At 46.7% G+C, this 21627-nt stretch overlaps 1 protein-coding gene across 3 annotated transcripts in view; it reads right to left on the bottom strand.

Moving 5' to 3' along the window:
* The window catches only part of LOC144685698 (kazal-type serine protease inhibitor domain-containing protein 1-like), a 38014-nt gene extending 16646 nt beyond the window's left edge, over positions 1-21368 (bottom strand). Inside the window, exons 1-2 of one of the 3 annotated variants that reach the window (XM_078550493.1) lie at positions 21215-21368; positions 16216-16747 (exon numbers count right to left, since the gene is read on the bottom strand). In XM_078550493.1, the coding sequence (XP_078406619.1) occupies positions 16216-16678 (463 nt within the window). In that variant the 5' untranslated portion in view covers positions 16679-16747; positions 21215-21368. Of the gene's footprint in view, positions 1-16215; positions 16748-16837; positions 17106-17155; positions 17278-21214 lie in introns of those variants that run through there. The other 2 variants (XM_078550494.1, XM_078550492.1) reach the window with 2 other exon arrangements.
* Positions 21369-21627: the final 259 nt, after the last annotated feature.

The following is a 21627-nucleotide window of genomic DNA, read 5'->3' as shown; positions in this document are numbered from 1 at the left end:
CCCCAACCTGCCTTTTCTTCTAAGCAAGATTTGAGGTGCTGCAGAAAGAAAGAACTTGCATTTATATAGCACCTTTCTTGGCCTCAGGCCGTCCCTAAGAGCCAATAAAGTACTTTTTGAAGTGTAGTCACTGTTTTAATGCAGGAAATTCTGTAGGCAATTTGCACACATACAGACTATCTAGAAATGCAAATCTTCTGTTTGCTTTAATGTCTAACAATAAGGTGCAGCAAAATAGGACCTCTTTGCAAACCAAAATGTGTCTTTTGCTAGCTGAGATGTCAGGGAGGACAGACCCGAAGATAATTTTTAAAAATTCATTCATGGCGTGTGGGCGCTGCTGGCTAGACCAGCATTTATTGCCCGTCCCTAATTGCTCTTGAGAAGGTGATGGTGAGCTGCCTTCAATTGCCACCATTGTATCATGTATATTGACAAGCAGTGATAGTAGGATTTGTTTTACTATCTGGCACACTGGTGTATAGCTTCTATCTGTATAGAAAATGAAAATTTATTGGACATGTATAAGTATAAACAAAGAGCTGCCAAGCATGACTCATTAGCAGTGACAGTCACTCAATCTACTTTGGAGATGTGACCTATTTTACAGCTTGCCACTCTTAGACATAAACACAGCTCCATATGTTTAAGTGGATTTGCAATTTGGCTGCCTGTTATTGATCATAAATGTCGCTCCTGATATTTGCCTGATTTTGACAGTGACATTTTGGAATGCGGAAACACTGATCCAAGAACCTCCTGTCAGCGAACACGTTACATGAGATATGAAGATAATGAATCATTCTTTTACCCAAATCCATTTGTGTTGGAATCTGCACAGCTTTTTAACAAACTACACCCACTATGGTTGGAGAAAGATAAAGGAGATTTCTGATTAGCAGAGAACCAGAGAGAATGTACTCTTTAAATGCTGTGAATTCAGGAGGAGTGCAGGCAACAACAACTTAATTAACTTATAGTGAAATTGGTCATGGACAATATAGGCGATAGGGGCTGTGCGCCATTTACACATTTCCTGAATGTTTATGTTCGATTTTAACCCCACGATGTTCTAAAAGCAGGTTGGATTGAGGTGTTACAATGTTTTTTCACAGTTAAAGAGCACACAAGTCTCTCCGTATTGCCAATCCATTATAATGTTTTTTTACATTGAAAACCCTCGGTCAAAGGACAAGACCCAGCATACAGGTTGAAAAAGAGTCAGTAAAAAGACATAGCCCTTTGAGAACCAGCGGTTAGGTGATGTGAAACTCGTTTTTCAAATCTTGTGTATTGAATGAGGGAGGACAGACTAAGGGAGGGGAAACTAATGGAGTGGAGATTTAGGAAGAGGAGACTGAGGGAGGGGAAACTGAGGGAGTGGAGACTTAGGGAAGGGAAATTGAAAGAGAGGAAACTGAGAGGTGAGAGAATGAGGGAGAGAAGACTGAGGATGGGGAAACTGATGGAGTGGAGACTTGGGAAAGGGAGATTGAGGGAGAGGAGACTGAGGGAGAGGAGTTTGAGGGAGGGGAGACTAAGAGAGGGGAAACTGAGGGAGTGGATAACTAGGAAGGGGAAATTGAGGGTGGGGAGACTGAGGGAAGGGAAGCTGAGGGAGTGGAGACTTAGGAAGGGGAAATTGAGAGAGGAAACTGAGGGAGGGGAGAAAGAGGGATTGCAAATAATCATCTTTTGTGGATCCACTTTTTTAGATGAGAGTTTAAAAAAGTTAACAAAAGGAGAGTGTGTATGAGAGACAGGCCAGATTTTAAATGGTGCTGAATAAGTTAATTTCAGATGATGTAATGACTTGGAAAGGTATTTTGGAGTTGGAAGCACTCAAAGAAAGCATGTGGAAGAATTCATTATAAGTTACAGATGAGATCTGATTGAGGCACTAACATTGCCCTCTGTGTACAGGAACACAATGACAGCATATCAGACTATCATTATTCAGTCCACTCTAGACACTTTCTTAGGTAGCTAGCACCTCCTGACAGCAACAATCTTGTGCCCTTTAGAGGAAAGTGTGAGGAAATATAGCAGAGCAAGATAGAATGAATTATGACCCAGTGAGGAATGGGCAAGGTTAGAAATCTGCTTGAATTGCAAAGGTCCTTCAAACAGAAAAAATTTCATTCAATTATTCAATCTGACGCCCGTGAAATTTTTTGACAAGTTTCCCCAAATTCAGATGGAGTGAGATTGTTTCCCTGAATTGTTGCTGCGCTGGGGTGTGACTCACTAAAACTGCCTGGCCACTGATTCAACACTTGCCGCAGAAGCTAAATGGAGCATCCATCACTTGAGGTGCAATGGGATCACCAGTTATCCTTTCCCATTCCGCTATCTGTGAGGATAAGGATTAAGATTGTTGGAAGTACAGGCAGAATGTGGGCCATGGCACCTTAGAACAGGAGGAGGGAAAACCTATGAGGTGGTTGTAGAGGATTCAATAATTAGGGGTGCAGGTAGCATCCATAGTAAGCAGGAATGAGAATTCTGATGGTTTGTTGCCTACCTAGTGCCAGGGTAAGGAGCATCTCAAAGCAGCTTGAAAGGATATTGGCAAGGAAGGGGGAGGATCTAGTCATTGTAGTTCATGTTGGGACCAACAAAACAGGAAAGGGTAGACAAGAGGTCCCGTTTCATTACTGTCAGGGTCTAGGGGCTAAATTAAAGGACAGAAACTCAAAGGTTATTATCTATGTATTATTACCCAAATCACGTTCAAAAAGGCAGATAGATAAGCAGATTAGGGAGGTGAACATTTGGCTGAAGGAGTGATGTGTGAAAGAGGGGTTAGAAACATAGGAAATAGGAGCAGGAGTAGGCCATTTGGCCTGTCAAGGCCTGCACCACCATTCAATTAGATTACAACTGATCATCTACCTCAATGCCATTTTCTTGTACTATTCCCATACCCTTGATGTTATTTATATCCAGAAACCTATTGATTTCTGACTTGAACATACTCAATGATTGAGCTTCCACAGCCCTCTGGGGTGGAGAATTCCAAAGATTCACCACCCTCTGAGTGAAGAAATCCCTTCTCATCTCAGTCTTAAATGACCTGCCCCTTATTCTGAGACTGTGTCCCCTGGTTCTCATCTTAACAGCCATGGGAAACATCCTATCAGCATCTATCCTGTCACACTCTGTAAGAATTTTGCAGGCTCCAATGAGATCACCTCTCATTCTTTGCAACTCTAGAGAATATAGACCCAGTTTCATCAATCTGTCCTCATAAGACAATCCCACCATCCCAGGAATCAGCCTGGTGAACCTCCATTGCACTCCTCTATGGCAAATATATTCCTCCTTAGAGAAGGGGGCCAAAACTGTACACAATACCCCAGGTGCAGTCTTGCCAAAGCTTATACAATTGTAGCCTGACAACTTTACTTCTTTACTCAAATCCCTTTGCGATTAAGGCCAACATACCACTCGCCTTCCTAATTGCTTGCTGCATCTGCATGCTAACTTTCAGTGACTCAAGAACAAGGACACCCAGGTCCCTTTGGACACCAACACTTCCTAATCTCTCACCATTTAAGAAATACTCTGCCTTTCTGTTTTTTCTACCAAAGTGGATAACTTCACACTTTATTCCATCTGCCATGTTCTTGCCCATTCACTGAGCTTCTCTGTCTTAGCCTGGCTAAATCCCCTTGAAGCCTCCCTAGCATCCTCTTCATAACTCGCATTCCCACAAGTTTTGTGTCATCAGCAAATTTGGAAATATTACATTTTGTCCCCACATCCAAATCATTTATATAGATTGTGAACAGCTCTGGACCTAGCACTGATCCTTGCGATACCCCATTAGTAAAAGCCTGCCATCCTGAGAATGACCCACTTATTCCTACTCTCTGTTTTCTGTCTGTTAACCAATTCTCAATCCATAGCAGTATATTACCCCCAATCCCATGTGCTCTCACTTTGTTTACTAACCTTCTGTGTGGGACCTTATCGAAAGCCTTCTGAAAATCCAAATATACCACGTCCACTGGTTCTCCTTTATCTATGCTACAGGTAACATCCTCAAAAAACTCCAACAGGATTGTCAAACATGATTTCCCTTTCATAAATCCATGTGGACTTTGCCCAATCATATCATTATTTTCATGGTGTCTAGTTATTACATCCTTTATAATAGATTCTAACATTTTTTCTACAATTGACAAAACTAATAGGTCTGTAGTTCTCCATTTTCTCTCCCTCCCTTCTTAAATAGTGGGGTTACATTTGTTACTTTCCAGAACTTACAGAATTTTGAAAGATGACCACCAATACATCTATTATCTCTATCGCCATATCCTTCAACACTGTGGGGTGTAGCTCATCAGATCCAGGGGATTTATCAACCTTCAATCTGATTCATTTTTTGAGTACTACCTCTTTATTAATACTAATTTCTTTCAGTTCCTCATTTTCACAAACCCCTTGGTTCCCTGGTATTTCTGTGAGATTTTCTGTGTCTTCCTCTGTGAAGACAGGCACAAGGTAATTGTTTAGTTTCTCCGCCATTTCCCTATTTTCCATTATAACTTCTCCTGTCTCCACCCGTAATGGACCCACATTTGGCCTGGTTAAACTTTTCCTTTTCACATACCTAAAGAAGCTTTTACAATCCACCTTTATGTTTCTCACCAGCTTGCATTCATATTCTCTTTTCTCTTTCTTTATCAGTTTCTTGGTCCTCTTTTGCTGGATTTTAAATTGCTCCCAATTCTCATGCTCACCACTTTTTCTGGCAACCTTATAAGCCATTTCCTTTTGTTTAATGCAATCTTTAACTTATTTCATTAGCCACTGTTGTGTCACCTTTCCTGTTGGGTTATTGTGTCTTAGGGGAATGTATATTTGTTGTAGACCATCTAATACTTCTTTAAATACTAGCCATTGCCTATCTACTGTCAATTTTTTAGTGTATTTTCCCAATCCACCATAGCCAACTTACCCCTCATATCTTCATAAATTCCTTTGTTCAGACTTAAGAAGCTAATTTCAGAATGATCTATATCACTTTCAAACTTAATGTAAAATTCTATCATATTATGGTTATTATTGCTTAAAGGCTCCTTCACAGCAAGGTTATTAATTAGCCCTTTCTCATTACATAATACTAATTCTAAAATAGCCCAACCCCTAATTGGTTCCTCAATATGCTGCTCCAGAAACCCATCTTTTACACACTCCAGGAAATCATCCTCCCTGACATTCATGCTAATTAGGTTTATCCGGTCTATATGTAAATTGAAGTTGCCCAGTATTATTGTTTTACCCATGTTACATGCAGCTCTAATTTTCTGATTTATACTGTGCCCAATTATACCATTACAGTTTGGTGACCTATAAAGAACTCCCACCAATTTTTGCAGCCCCTTGCTTTTCTTAGCTCCACCCAAACTGATTCGACGTCTTGATCCTTCGATCTAAGATCATCACTAACTAATGTGCTGATCTCGTCCCTTATTAACAGTACTACCCCATCTCGTTTCCCCTCAGCCTATCCTCCCTATTTGATGAATATCTCTGAATATTCAGTTCCCCGCCACTGTAATGGCCATTAAATCATACCCATTTACCTCTATTTGTGCCTTCAAATCTTCTACCTTGCTGTGAGTGCTGCGTGCATTCAGGTGAAGTGCCCTTAACTTTGTCTTTTTAACATTATTCCACATTTTCATCCTTTTGGTGCTTGCCTTCACTTCATCTGCCTTCTAATTTTGCTTCCTACTTCCTGTTACCAGTTTTGCTTCCCTTCAATCTGAGCTCCCTCTCAGGTTCCCATCCCCCTGCCAATCTGGTTTAAACCCTCCCCAACAGCACTAGCAAATTTCCCCACAAGGATATTAGTCCCAGTCCTGTTAAGGTGTAACCTGTCCTTCTTGTACAGGTCCCATCTGCCCCCAGGACCGGTCCCAATGCTTCAAAATCTGCTGCCCTCCCTCATACATCAATTCTCCAGCCACATGTTTAATCGATTAATCCTCCTATTCCTATGCTCACTAGGGATTAATCCTGAGATTACTGCTTTTGAGGCCCTGCTTTTTAATTTCTTTTCACAGCTTCTTAAAAATTGCTTTCAAGACTTCATTCATCTTCCTACCTATGTCGTTGGTACCTATGTGGACCATGACCTCAGGCTGTTCACCTTCCCTCAGAAGGATGTCTGGCAGTCGCTTTGTGACATCCTGAACCTGGCACCAGGGAGGCAACATGCCATCCTGGAGTCACGTCTACAGCCGCAGAATTGCTTGTCCATTCCCTAGCTAATGAATCTCCTATCAATGTTGCCTTTCCACTCTTCTTCCTCCCCTCCTGTGCAGCTGAGCCATCCATGGTGCCACGGACTTGGATTCTTCTGCGCCCCTCTGAGGAACCATCGCCTTCACCAGTATCCAAAATGGATAACCAGTTAGTGAGTGATCTCGACTCAGCGGACTCCTGCAGTACCTGCCTGGTTCTATTAGACTGCCTGGTGGTCACCCATTCCCTCTCTGCCTGCATGCTCCTAACCTGCGGTGTGACCACCTCCTTCAATGTGCTATCTATTAGTTCTCTACCTCATGAATGCACCACAGTGACTCCAGCTGCTGCTCGAGTTCTGAAGCCCTGAGCTCAAACTTCTGCAGCCAGTGGCACTTGCTGCAGATATAAATACAGGGCTCTCAGTACAACTTGCGCTGACTGCGGCTTGACAGAGTGAGCAGCTGTGAGTTTGGTGAGTGAGGGAGTTCGGTAAGGAGGGGGTGGCGGTGATCCTTTCTTTTTCTGCCTTTTTCAGCCTCCAGTATTTGGTTCTTACTTCAGTACAAAGGAAGTATCTGATTACTGAGGAACTGGTAAGTTAACTTACTTATAATAAATAGTTTGTAAAAGTTAAGGCATGGCAGAGCAGTCAGCAGTCAGGAAATGTGATATCATCCACTTTGGACCAAAAAAGGATAGAACAAGTTACATTCTAAATGGTGAAGAGCTAAAATCAGTGGGGATCCAAAGTGACTTGGGCATTCAGGTACATAATTAATTAAAATATCATGAACAGATATAGAAAATAATCAAAATGCTGGTCTGTATACAGGAGGAAATAGAAGTATGCAGAAGGTAAATGGAATTTAATATAGAGACGTCTGAGGTGATGCATTTTGTCAGAAGGGGTCAGGAGAGGCTAAATAATATAAATAATATAGGCTAAATGGCATACTTCTAAAAAGTGTACAGAAAGAGGGAGAACTAGGAGTGAAGGTGGCAGGACACATTGAGAGAGTGGTTCAAGAAGCATATGGGCTTCATAAATGGGTGCATTGAGTAAAGCAGCAAGGAAGTTATACTGAACCTTTATAAAGCTCTGGTTAGGCCCCGACTGGACTATTGAGTCTAGTTCTTGTCACCAGACTTCAGGAAGAATGTGAGGGTCCTAGAGAGGGTGCAGAGGAAATTGGCCTGAATGTTTCCAGGGATGAGGGATTTTAATTACAAGGTTAGTTTGGAGAGGCTGGGGTTGTTCTCCTTGGAGCAAAGGAGATTTAGGTGAGATTTGATAGAACCGTACAAGATTATGACAGGTTTGGATAAGGTAGACAAGGAAAATCTGTTCCCATTAGCTGAAGGGACACAGATTTAAGATTTTGGATAAGAAATGCAGGGGGAATGTGAGGAAGAACTTTTTTACACAGCAAGTGGTAATGACCTAGAATCTGCTGCCCACAAGGATGGTGGAAGCAGAAACAATCAACAATTTCAAAAGGAAATTGGATGGGGACTTGAAGGAAATAAATCTGCATGTTTAGCTTTAGATTTAGAATAGGTTTAGATCATGCTGACAAAGGAATGTTGTTCCCATTAGCTGATGATACAAGGGGATACAGTTTTAAGCTTTGGGCAAGAGTTCCAGGGGGAATGTGAGGAAGATCTTTTTTATGCAGCGAGTGGGAATGACCTGGAACTCACTGCCTGTGAGGGTGGTGGAAGTGGATGGGATGAATGATTTCAAAAGAAAATGGAATGGGCGCTTGAGGGAACTAAGCTTGCAGGGATATGGGATGAGTGGGTGAATGGGACTGACTAGATTGCTCTACAGAGAGCCAGCATGGACTCGATGGGTCAAAAGGTCTCATTCTGTTCTGTAATGACGCTATCACAGAATCACAGAATCACAGTGCAGAAGACACCCTTCGGCCCATTGAGTCTGCACCAACACGTCAGAAACACCTGACCTACCTATCTAATCCCATTTACCAGCACTTGGCCCATAGCCTTGAATGTTATGACATGCCCAGTGCTCATCCAGGTACTTTTTAAAGGGTGTGAGGCAACCTGCCTCCACCACCCTCCCAGGCAGTGCATTCCAGATCGTCACCACCCTCTGGGTAAAAAGGTTTTTCCTCACATCCCCCCTAAACTTCCTGCACCTCACCTTGAACTTATGTCCCCTTGTGACTGACCCTTCAACTAAGGGGAACAGCTGCTCCCTATCTGCCCTGTCCATGCCCCTCATAATCTTATACACCTCGATCAGGTCGCCCCTCAGTCTTCTCTGCTCCAATGAAAACAACCCAAGTCTATCAAACCTCTCTTCATAACTTAAATGTTTCATCCCAGGCAACATCCTGGTGAATCTCCTCTGCACCCCCTCCAGTGCAATCACATCCTTCCTATAATGTGGCGACCAGAACTGCACACAGTACTCCAGCTGTGGCCTCACCAAGGTTCTATATAACTTCAACATGACCTCCCTACTTTTGTAATCTATGCCTCGATTGATATAGGCAAGTGTCCCATATGCCTTTTTCACCACCCCACTAACATGCTCCTCCGCCTTCAGAGATCTATGGGTTATGGGTAGAATCGTCCCAGATTTGCACAAAGTGCGATACCGGGCGGGAAAAAGGACATTTTACACATTGGCCACAATGGCTGCTTTTCGCGCCATATCATCACATCCCCAGGGCGCCTGCCTCATTAATATTGTATTCCTGGGAAACGCATTGGCTTTTGAATCACCTGCCCTGCCATCACCCCAGGCCTTCAGCAACCTGGGCGCCAAATTTAAACGGCCTGCAGAGAGCTAGCACGCTCTAAAGCAATGAAAGCTGCTGCAAAGTCATAGCATAGTCAAAGGGACGAAACATTGTGCCCCCAAATTAGTGACACCTCCCTCGAGCACCTACTAGATGCAGTGGAGGCCCATCATGAAGTTCTCTACACCCACTCTGGGTGAAGACCAGCAAGCAAGAGGTCAGGAGAGGCTAAATAATATAAATAATATAGGCTAAATGGCATACTTCTAAAAAGTGTACAGAAAGAGGGAGAACTAGGAGTGAAGGTGGCAGGACACATTGAGAGAGTGGTTCAAGAAGCATATGGGCTTCATAAATAGGTGTATTGAGTAAAGCAGCAAGGAAGTTATACTGAACCTTTATAAAGCTCTGGTTAGGCCCCGACTGGACTATTGAGTCTAGTTCTTGTCACCAGACTTCAGGAAGAATGTGAGGGTCCTAGAGAAGGTGCAGAGGAAATTGGCCTGAATGTTTCCAGGGATGAGGGATTTTAATTACAAGGTTAGTTTGGAGAGGCTGGGGTTGTTCTCCTTGGAGCAAAGGAGATTTAGGTGAGATTTGATAGAACCGTACAAGATTATGACAGGTTTGGATAAGGTAGACAAAGAAAATCCAGCATGGGAGGCAGTGGCAGCAGTGGTCAGTGCCAATGCCCTGCAAAAGAGGAAGCCACCTAGTGCCAGAAGAGGATAAAAGATCTCCTTCATTCCGCCAGGGTAAGTCACTCCTCTCATCACTCACAACTCACACACTCACAAACATATCATACACCCACAGGGCCCTCACTCACTGTCAGTTCAACGGACATCACCATTCACTCTCTCACACACACCTTCATCTGCTCTAAGGATCAAGTCCGCATCCTGCCCATGGCACCACTCAGTACCCACACATGCCAGGCATCCTTATCATCTGTCCTGCCAGGCGTCTGATACACTTTCTCCATCTCCATTCATGCAGGACATGCTGGCATACAACAAAAGGGAGAGGTCGCACTCTGATAGAGGAATGCCTCACATCAAGGTCCTTGCAAACTTTGAAAATAGAGTCATCCAGCTGGCCGGCGCGATCTCGACTGTTCCTGTGCTGACGGTGAGGTCGGCAGAGCTCAACTAAGTGAGGATCCAGCAGTGCAACATCCATCAGACAACCATGCTGTGAGTCAATTTCCCTGTTGAACAGTCCCCTGCTGTGCACTAATTATCTCTCCTTCCTTTCACAGGCACATCTGGGAAGCAGCCAAAGGGGCCCGGGCACCCAGAGGGAGCAAAATCAGCAGGTGCATAACCTGGGGCCATCCACACGGGAGTGTCCGGCCCATCTGAATCCCCTCTTCCTGTGACCCCAGCAGCTGCAGCTCCACAGGCCGAGGAGGGGGCCACTGCCTCACAGCAGGACCCCGAAAGTAGGCCGGGGCCCTCCAGGTCTCAGCCCTCCAGAGGACGCCCACCAAGATCATCACAGACAGGGCATCGCAGTTAGCAGGCTGCCTCCACCTCCACTAAGGATGGCCAGGGATCACCAAGATGTAGCGGCAGGGTTAGGAAAGTTAAGATGATGTAATTTTTTTTTATTCAATACAATTTGAACAACATCTAGAGATTTCAGCTCCTTACTTCAGCTCTTTCACAGCCACACCTGGAGGCAGTGACATTTTTTCAGCCTTTTCTTTGTCCATGATGACTAACGTGTATAGGTACCTGCTGCACCATAATTTGAATTTTACATTGTCTTTGTTCTTCTTAATTTTCACGTTGCACATCCTGGGCACGGGTGTTAATCAATTGTACATAATGTTCACTATTGTTAATAAACTCCCAAGAATGTCTCCCTGCCTGTGGCTCCTTGTTCTGAGCAGTGTTCCTGTCACTCAGATGTGAAACCTTTCTGCACAAGATAAAGGCAGGTGTCTCAGTCCAGGGCCTCTTCCCTGTGCTCTGTGCAGCCTTCAGACCAAAGTGATGGTCCAGCCTCACACTCCCTGGAAACATTAGTGATGTCTGCACCCCGATGGTGCTTGTCATTGCTGCCAGACTGTAGTGGGCAGTCGCCACAGAGTTCTCTCATTCTCTCTGTGTGCTCTCAGCACCTTTAAGGTGGGGCTAGCCCCCATCACACCAGCATCCGTGACCAGTGACGCTGTGCTCCTGAAGGGCTCAGGTGCTGAAGGTGGACAAAGGGTCAGATGCATTTAAGGTTTCACGGCTGCGTCTCTATGATATGACCCTGATCACAGAGCACAAGCGAGCTGCCCTCAGCCAGACAGGAGTCACACATTCACTGAGGCAACATGAAGATCTACAGACTGTCCTCACTGTTTGTTGTCATCATCCTCCTGGAATCCGGTGACTATTAGGCCCTTCGCTGTGTCTCCATGACATGAGCCTGAGCACTGAGGGTACGTGCACTGCCGTCAGCCACACAGGAGTCTAACGTTGACAGATGCAAAGTAAGGATGTCAGGACTGTCCTCACTGCATCTTGTCATCATCCTCCACAAATCTAACGATTGTGAGGGCCTCCCGAGTGTGCCTGCCTCGTCAGGCCTCATCACTGGCATCTCACCTTTGAGGACCTCATCACCCTCATCCCCTTCAACATCCTCCTCATCGAATGATACGTGTAGCTCCTCCATCTCTCCTCAGCCAGGTGATCCTCCCTTTGCAGCAAGTGACAATGATACGCAACACCCTCGGTGGACTGTATTCCAGTGCTCCAGTGGACCTGCTGAGGCACCAGAACCTCATTTTCAAAATGCCTATAGTTTGCTCCACCAAAGTCCAGGTTGTGGCATAAGCCTCATTATAGCATCGCTCTGCTGCAGTCTGAGGCCATCGCACAGTCATCATCAGCCACGTCCTCTGTAGCCCTTTTCCCCAAGGAGCCAACCCTGCAGCCTCTCTGGACCCTGGAAGATGTCAGGGATCTGAGGCCTGCTAAGGATGTAGGAGTCATGGACGTTCTCTGGGAATCGTTCAGATTCCCAGAGAACACCAGTGGTGCTTGTGGTTGTCGCACAACAGTTAAACATTCAGCAAATGGAAGCCCTTGCATTTGATGTAGTTGACTACTTGTTGCCATTGAGATCTAAGTGCCATGTGAGTGCAGTCAATCACACCCTGCACCTGTGGAGAACCTGAGATCTGCATGAGGAGAGAGATGTGTGGGTTAGCATGGGTATACTAAGATCCTTTCTTTGTTAAATCTGAAGGCTGCTTCACACATGCAGGAGAGTGCTGGCCAGCACTTGGATGACCAGCATGTAGTACGCTCATTGGCTGTTCGAAACCCCACCCACATCCACCCCATTCCATTTGACCAATTGGCGGCAGCTTCAGCCACTGGACTGCATGCTCTGCTCTTAACTCAGGCACAGGCATTCTCCTAAACCGCATTGCAAGGCTGCACTGTTATCTTGAACCATGAGGGATACTGGTCCAAATCTTAATAAAGACAATGCAAGGGGCTCTGAGTGTCTCCACCAGTGACTGAGCCAGGGCTACCCCTCGTAAGGGGATTTTACAACTCGCCCAGTTGGCCAATTGCTCTGCTGTCTCCTAAAATGCACATTCATTTGCAGTCTGCACCCATGGGGTGAAAGGCTCTGGGGCATTCGGTGGCACTTTCATGCTTTTGCATTGCTTGAGTGGGTCGATAAGCTTCAGAAGCCGGACTCCAAGCATGTCAATGGAGCTGCAGCTGAACGGTCTCAGCTGCGGAAGAATGCTCACTTTAGACAAGTTTTTCCAAGTGTATGGCCGCTTCCCTCGCCCCCTCCCCCTCCCCCCACCCCCCAGCATGTGCTTGAGTATTTCTTCAGTCTGCCTGTGCTGTCCTGCCCCCCACTCTGGTCTGACTTGCACTGAAGCCCTTGCCCCGGCACCGCGCTGAAGGCCAGCTGGTAAAAAGTGACTTGCCTTTGCTCCCCCGTGAGCACACAGCACCTCTTCCTTGATGAACTACGGGCAATGCTCATGAGCATTGTGTGCACTCACCTTCGAGTCCCCTTGAAGCTCAGGATGCCAGATGAACACCGTTTAAAGGCAGTCATGAAGCACGCCAATCTGAAGTCATACTGACGTGAGCGGTAAATTTGATGTGGGGGAATGACTCCAGTGAGCTGGGCTCATAATTAGATGCAAACATAATAAAATGACATTCCCGACATGCAGCAGTGGAAAATGCGGTCCACCATTGATGGGTGGAACAGACAATCGCAAACTGGTTTCATGACGTTGTAAAACTGATTTTTGGCCTTCTTGTCATATTATTCCCCCCTTCCCCCGGTCCGTCATAATGCCCAACACCAACAAGGGGCTGGAAAACTCCAGCCTATGACTTTAAGGCCAGAATTTTACATTGCCCCCTTCCCACCACCCACTGCCAGTGAGTATGCTAATAGGCGGGAGGTGTAAATTCAGGTGGCATGGTGGGGCCACTGTGCCTAGAGCCTACCTACCTCCACTGGTAATTTACCAACAGTAGGGTAGGCATCAGGTGGCTTGCCCACCCTGGGCCAATTGAGGTCCTTAAGTAGTCAATTACTGGTCCCGGAAGGTGTTTCTCTCTCTGCTGCCGGTATTTTATCATTGATGATGGGTTGCCCACGCCATCTTGCAAGGCCAACTTGGCGGATCTCTCCTGTTTGGACACGCTGTGCCAGACAAAGGCCCTGCCCACAATGGTAATTGCCTGTCCCTACCCTACCCCCCACCACCCCGGCATCTTGATCTCAGCCCCCCGCCTCCCCTCTCTAGGGCTTGTCTGACTGAGCCCGCAGAGCTGCCCCAACTAAACTTTTAATCTGGTCTCCATAACACCTTGCTTGGCCTGCTGCAGCCCTAGCAGTAGCCACTGCTTCCTGTGGAGCTGGTGGGTTTGGTGGATTTGCCTATTGGTCAGCAACACTTGGAGGCAGGACATCCTCCCAGATGGGAGTGGGAACATTGACCTCCGTTAAATCATAGCTTCCTCCCCCTTTGGGCTCACACCCGACTTTTCAGCTGGGCCAGTGGTGGGGCCATCACCCCCATGAACAATTCTGACCTACGTCTCTAATTCATTCTTCAGCTATACATGGCCCTGGTTAGACTGCACTTGGAGTGACGGTGAACAGTTTTGGGCACCATCCCTTGTGAAGGATATATTCACTTTGAAGGGATTGCAGCTGTTTATTAGGAATTTATTAGAATGGCTCTCCAAGGGTAAAATCATGAGGAGAGATTACACAAATTAGAGTTGCTTTTCCTGAAATTTGCAAAGTTGAAGGGTGATTTGGTCAAAGTTCTCAAGGTATTAAGGGAGAAAAGTTGGGTCAATAGAGAGAAACTATTTCTGCTAGTTGGGGAGTCTAGGACTAGGGGGCAGAGTCTAAAAATTAGAGACAGATTATTTAGGATTGAAATTAGGAAACACTTCCACACGCAAAGGTAGAAGATTGGAACACTCTTCTGCAAAGCAATTGCTATACACGAACCCATGTTCCTCCTCTGTTCCATTGACAAACAGCGTTCCAAGTCATTTTCTATTCTAGTTGGTAAGGGACAGGTGAAGCCTGGCCTACCACTGACTGCTAATATATTGCACCCAATGACCACACTGAATGCAACCCACTCAAACAACCGAGGAACCCTGATTAGCCATTAGGAGTACAGAATACATACATATTTTTAAAAATTCATTCATGGGATGTGGGCGTCACTGGCTAGGCCAGTGTTTATTGCCCATCCCTAAATTGCCCTGTTTTCAGAGGGCATTTAAGAGTCAACCATATTGCTGTGGGGTCTGGGGTCACATGTAGGCCGGACTAGGTAATGATGGCAGATTTCCTTCCCTAAAAGGAAAGGGTTTTTACAACAATCAGAAATGGTCATCATGAGAATTTTAATTCCAGGTTTTTATTGAATTCAAATTTCACCATGTGCTATGGTGGGATTTGAACCCAGGTCCCCAGAGCATTACCCTGGGTCTCTGGAATACCAATTGAATAAACCAATATACCACAGCCTCTGCAGTGTCTTTTAATACACTGTGCTCTCTATTACACCCAGTGAGCTGTAATACAGTGTTCCCCATTACACCCAGTGAGTTGTAATAAACAGTACTCCCAATTACACCCAGTGAACTGTAATGTGCAGTGCTCTCTATTACACCCACTGTCCTGTAATACACAGCGCTCCCATTACACCCAGTGAGCTGCAATGCATAGTGTTCCCTATTACATCCAGTGAGTTGTAATACAGTGTTCCCAATTACACCCAGTGAGCCATAATACATTGTGTTCTCTATTACGCTCAGTGAGCTGTAATACATAGTGCTCCTAATTACACTCAGTGAGCTGTAATACACAGTGCTCCCTATTATACCCAGCATGCTGTAATGCACAATGCTCCCTATAACAACCACTGTCCTGTAATAAATAGCATACCCAATGAGCTTTAATACACAGTGCTCCCTATTATACCCAGCGAGCTGTAATGCACAATGCTCCCCATTACACCCACTGTCTGTAATAGACAGTGCTCCCTATTCCACCCAGTGTCCTGTAATACATAGTGTTTCCTATTATACCCAGTGAGCTTTAATACAGAGTGCTCACTATTACATCCAGTAAGCTGTAATGCACAGTGCTCCCTATTACATCCAGGGATCTATAATACATAGTGCTCACAAGTGCAGCCCGTGAGCTGGAATACACAGTGCTCTCTATTACACCCAATGTCCTGTTATACACAGTGCTCACTATTACATCTAGTAAGCTGTAATGCACAGTGCTCTCTATTACACCCAGTGAGCTGTAATACATCATATTGTGTTTAATGTGTCACACCCTCTATTATTCACAGTATTACAATATGATCCATGAAAGTATGTTGATAGACACAGCTTAAATAATTTTTAAAATGTCTCTTTGCAGTCATTAATACGCTGGTGTACATGTGTACATACAGATTCTTTATCTTCGGAATGAATGATCCTCTGACACTCTTTGAGGTCATACTAATTAAACCCCACAAAGGATACCAATATCATTGCGGCAGGAGTATTGTACAAGAAATAAATGCAGATGATGTAAACAGTACTGAAGAATTCCCTATGTAAAAGCACAGCAGGTAATACGGATACTGAAACTCTGAAATGATTACCTGTCTCACAGGGCCCCCTGTGTGTAATGCTGAGATTGCCTTCTCTGTTGCTGTAAAATGCCTCTTTGAACTTGCAGATATTGTTGTAGGTCTTTCCATTGGATCCGCACACGCTTCCTTGGGATTGGCATGTGCACTGGGGTTCTGGGATCTCCCCGAGGAAGGCAGCGCTGGTGTCCAGCAGACACTCCAGATCCTCTCCACACCTTCCGTAGAAGTGGTTGGTATTGTCGAGGTCGCAGATTTGCCCCTCGGCATTGCCACACTCGGGGCAACAGTCGCAGGCATCCAGCACTGTCCCAGCCGTGCACCCCAGCGGCTCGGGACACAGGTCAGGCTGGCATACCCCACAGCCATCTCCTTCCTGTAGCAGCCGCAGCCAGCCTCTGTGGTAAAGGCTGGGAAGAGCCTGTGCTGCTTGAGCCAAGAGGATTATCACTGCAGCAGAGAGCACGGAATTCATTGCCAGGCTGGAATATGAGGGAATCAAGATCCAATGAATCCAAAGAGCCAAGCTCCAGATATTTTCATCCTTTAGAAAAGATAAAGTGGTTGAAACATGAATTAAACAAATGAGTTAAACTAAAATTCTTGCAGTATAAATAATCACTGCCCCACATACATTGCAAGAGTGTGATTAAACTGATGAAAAAAAGGAAACTCTCAATGCTACTTTAACACAAGTTCCGAGGGTATTCCGACACACAATTGACAGCTTTGTGAAGAAATGGTTTGCTCTTGTCGCAATCCTGAGGGGAATTGGCACAAGGCAGGCGCTAATCCACATAGACAAGCTGTGAGGAGCAGAGAGCTGGGGACTGAGCTCGGTGGAGAGTCTGTCTATCTGTGTCAGAACTTTTCCCCTTTCTGCTTCTCTCAGTTATAGAGCACTGTCTGCCTGCCAAATCCCTCCCGCACTCATACACAAACACACACTCACACCCTGTCACAGGAAAGACAGAGCAGCCAGATGGAACTTGATGTTGTTCAACTCCTCACACACTGAGTCCCTAAAATTTCCTTGAGCTTTACTCAGATAAGGTTCCTAGCTGGCTCCTAATTTGTCAACCATGGAAATAATTATCTGGTGACCTTTAAAAGGGTTGCTGATATTTGGTTTAATAAGAAGTGGACCTCACTGTGACACCAATTGGAACTTCACAGGCCAATCTTTGCTCAATTTAAACAATATCTCCCCCCTCCATCCCACTATATTTTAAAAACTTTTATTGTTGTGAATCGTGCCCTCACTAAAGTCTGAAGGGATGTAAAACCTTTCACTCTTATCACGAGGTGTCAGCATAAGCACTTCTGGGTCAACTGCTGACCCAATCCTCGAATGCACCAGCCTAACCTGTGTGATAATTTCCACTCCCCACAACCCCTGAATTATGGAATCTTTCCTGCCAAGGATCCCAGCCCATTTGGGAATGAGAACCCTTCCACCACACATACTCATCCCATACTATCCACAGACCATGTTCTGAAGCTGAATGACAATTGTGCCCAACCCACTGTCCCAGCCAATCCCACCCCAAATCTTTAAACACAATAATTCACCAGATTGTACAAGTCTTTCAAATGCAGGACAGTTGAGATCCATGAGGAGGTCTAACTAACCGCCAAATCAATTTCCTGAAATGGTTCAGGTCATACAGATCAGAATTATGATTATGCAATAGAGATAGAGAAGGAAAAAGTTTCAGAGAAAGTTAAAATTAACTGCTGTCAATGGCCCAGGTATTAGAGAGGGGTTAATCCACCAAGGTCCCCCCACTCCTGATGACAGTCCTTGCTGGAACAGCAGTTTTGTATGGATGTTGGGTAAGGCAGGAATCAAGCTCAACTCTGGGGCCTCCTGTAGTTGGATAGCCTGCAATGCTGACTGTATGGCTGTTCAGCTTCTCACACACTGAGTCCCCAGCCATCCTATTTGCAGGAAGGAGGTGGCAGGACAGCAGAGGAGTGAGGGTGTGTGGGAGTGGAAGGAGGGGAGTGTTGAAGTGGGGGTAATGAGTGCGTGGAATCTTGCCTCAGGATTGAGACCTGCCTTGATGCTGAACTCAGAAGCTCAGAAAACAACCATGCATCAGACAAACCCCGACGACAAGTACATCCACTACACATACCCCCACCACACGTACATCCACCGCACATACCCCCACCACACGTACATCCACCGCACATACCCCCACCACACGTACATCCACCGCACATACACCCACTGCATATACCCCTACCACACGTACATCCACCAGAAATACACCCACCACACGTACATCCACCGCACATACGCCCGCCGCACATACACCCGCCACACATACCCCTCCGTACATACCCCTCCGCACATACACCCACCGCAAATACTCCCACCGCACATACACCCGCCACACATACATCCACTGCACATACCCCCACCACACATACCCCTCCGCACATACATCCACCGCACATACCCCCACTGCACATACATCCACCGCACATACGCCCACCATACATACCCCCACTGCACATACCCCTCCACACATACACCCACTGCACATACCCCCACTGCACATACATCCACCGCACATACCCCCACCGCACATACCCATCCGCACATACATCCACCGCACATACCCCCACCACACATACCCCCACCGCACATACCCATCCGCACATACATCCACCGCACATACCCCCACCACACATACCCCTCCGCACATACATCCACTGCACATACCCCCACTGCACATGCATCCACCGCACATACGCCCACCATACATACACCCACTGCACATACCCCTCCGCACATACACCCACTGCACATACCCCCACTGCACATACATCCACCGCACATACGCCCACTGCACATACCCCTCTGCACATACCCCCACCGCACATACCCCCACCGCACATACCCATCCGCACATACACCCACCGCAAATACCCCCACCGCACATACACCCGCCACACATACATCCACCGCACATACCCCCACCACACATACCCCTCCGCACATACATCCACCGCACATACCCCCACTGCACATACATCCACCGCACATACGCCCACCATACATACCCCCACTGCACATACCCCTCCGCACATACACCCACTGCACATACCCCCACTGCACATACATCCACCGCACATACACCCACTGCACATACCCCTCTGCACATACCCCCACCGCACATACCCCCACCGCACATACCCATCCGCACATACATCCACCGCACATACCCCCACCGCACATACCCCCACCGCACATACCCATCCGCACATACATCCACCGCACATACCCCCACCACACATACCCCTTCGCACATACATCCACTGCACATACCCCCACTGCACATGCATCCACCGCACATACGCCCACCATACATACCCCCACTGCACCCCTCCGCACATACACCCACCGCACATACCCCCACTGCACATACATCCACCGCACATACGCCCACCGCACATACCCCTCTGCACATGCCCCCACCGCACATACCCCCACCACACATACCCATCCGCACATACACCCACCGCAAATACCCCCACCGCACATACACCCGCCACACATACATCCACCGCACATACCCCCACCACACATACCCCTCCGCACATATATCCACCGCACATACCCACACCACACATACCCCCACCGCACATACACCCACCACACATACCCCCACCGCACATACACCCACCACACATACCCCCACCACACATACCCCCACCGCACATACACCCACGGCATATACACCCACGGCACATACTCCCACCGCACATACGTCCCCCACCACACATACCCCCCACCACACATACCCCCACCACACATACCCCCACCTCACATATACCCACCTCACATACACCCACTGCACATACCCCCACCACACATACCCCCACCTCACATACACCCACCTCACATACACCCACTGCACATACCCCCCACCACACATACACCCACCTCACATACACCCACCTCACATACACCCACTGCACATACCCCCACCGCACTTACCCCCACCTCACATACACCCACCTCATATACACCCACCTCACATACACCCACCTCACTTACCCCACCTCACATACACCCACCACACATACCCCGATCAGACCAACCTCATTAGGCCTACCCTATCACCCCTCTCCATCCCCTGCTTCCCAAATCACCCCCTCCCCTATCAGCTCCTCCCATCACCCCCTCCTTCAATCACCCCTCCTCTCTCCATTACCCCTCCCTGCATTTACCCTCCTCTGTGATGCCCCCCCCCCCCACCAGTTTCAGCCTGATGATCCCACTGCAGGATTGCCGCTAAAGTTTTTTTTTTAAAGATTTATTTTCAGGGTGTGTGTGTGTCACTCACAAAGGCCAGCATTTATTGTCGACCCCTATCATGCTGAGAAGGTGGAGACTGACCCCCTTGGCCCACAGTCATCCTGTTATTACTTGTAACAATTTGTGAGGGAAGTAAAGAGTCCCCACATCAGTGTGGGACTGGAGTCACATATTGGCCAGACTGGGTAAACATGGCAGATTTCCTTCCCTAGAGGACATTGGTGAACCAGTTAGGTCTTTATGACAATGCAACAGCTTCATGGTCACTTTCATTGACTTCAGCTTTTTATTTCCAGAACTTTCTTGCAAAATGAATTCAAATTGTCAAATGGCCCTGGTGCGATTTGAGCTCAAGTTCCACTGGATTACTGTCCAGTAACATAACCACTCTGCTACCATACCCACCATGTTGTATCCTGTCCTTGCCACATCAAATTATTCAGTCAAAGGATCGGGAAGAGGGAGGCATCTCTGAAATACTTCATTTGAAATAACGTTATTGGAGCATCTCCACACACAATGTGACCAGACCACAACTCCACAGAGGTGTAGGGTGTTACAAGGTGAGAATGCGTTATCTCAGAACTGGACACAGATCTGTCCTCACCTAAGGTCTAGTCATGAATATGTCTCCATCAGGAGAGGGGGGATTGGGAAAACCGAAAGAAAACCACCCACCTTTAACAATCACAGAGTGCCGACACTCTCCATCTCTGAGTGGCACAAGTCCAACTGAGCGGACACGGTGAGCAGGAGGCTAACTATGCAGAATTGCTCGGGAGAAGGATCCTAATAACTATCCTAACAACCAGGCTTGCACGGACTGGCTGTGCAGACACTCCATGAGTGAACAGCAAATTGGGACTTGGCAATGATCAGCTGAGTTCAGGAATTTGCTTATCCCAGCAGAGAACACAATCCCTGCACTTGGCTCCCCATCTGATTGAAGCAAGACCTGAGAGAATGACTGTTCTACTGGCTTCCCGGGCTCCTGTTGCTGAAGCATTAGTGGGTTGTTCCACTATAACATGATCAGCAGTAATAATGACCTGAAAGGGCCAAAGGTCACAAAAGTCATAAGAAGATTAACG

This window comes from Cetorhinus maximus, chromosome 10 (genome assembly GCF_964194155.1).
Source record: "Cetorhinus maximus chromosome 10, sCetMax3.hap1.1, whole genome shotgun sequence".
NCBI classification, from domain to species: domain Eukaryota; kingdom Metazoa; phylum Chordata; class Chondrichthyes; order Lamniformes; family Cetorhinidae; genus Cetorhinus; species Cetorhinus maximus.
This window is presented reverse-complemented; position numbering and strand designations above follow the sequence as displayed.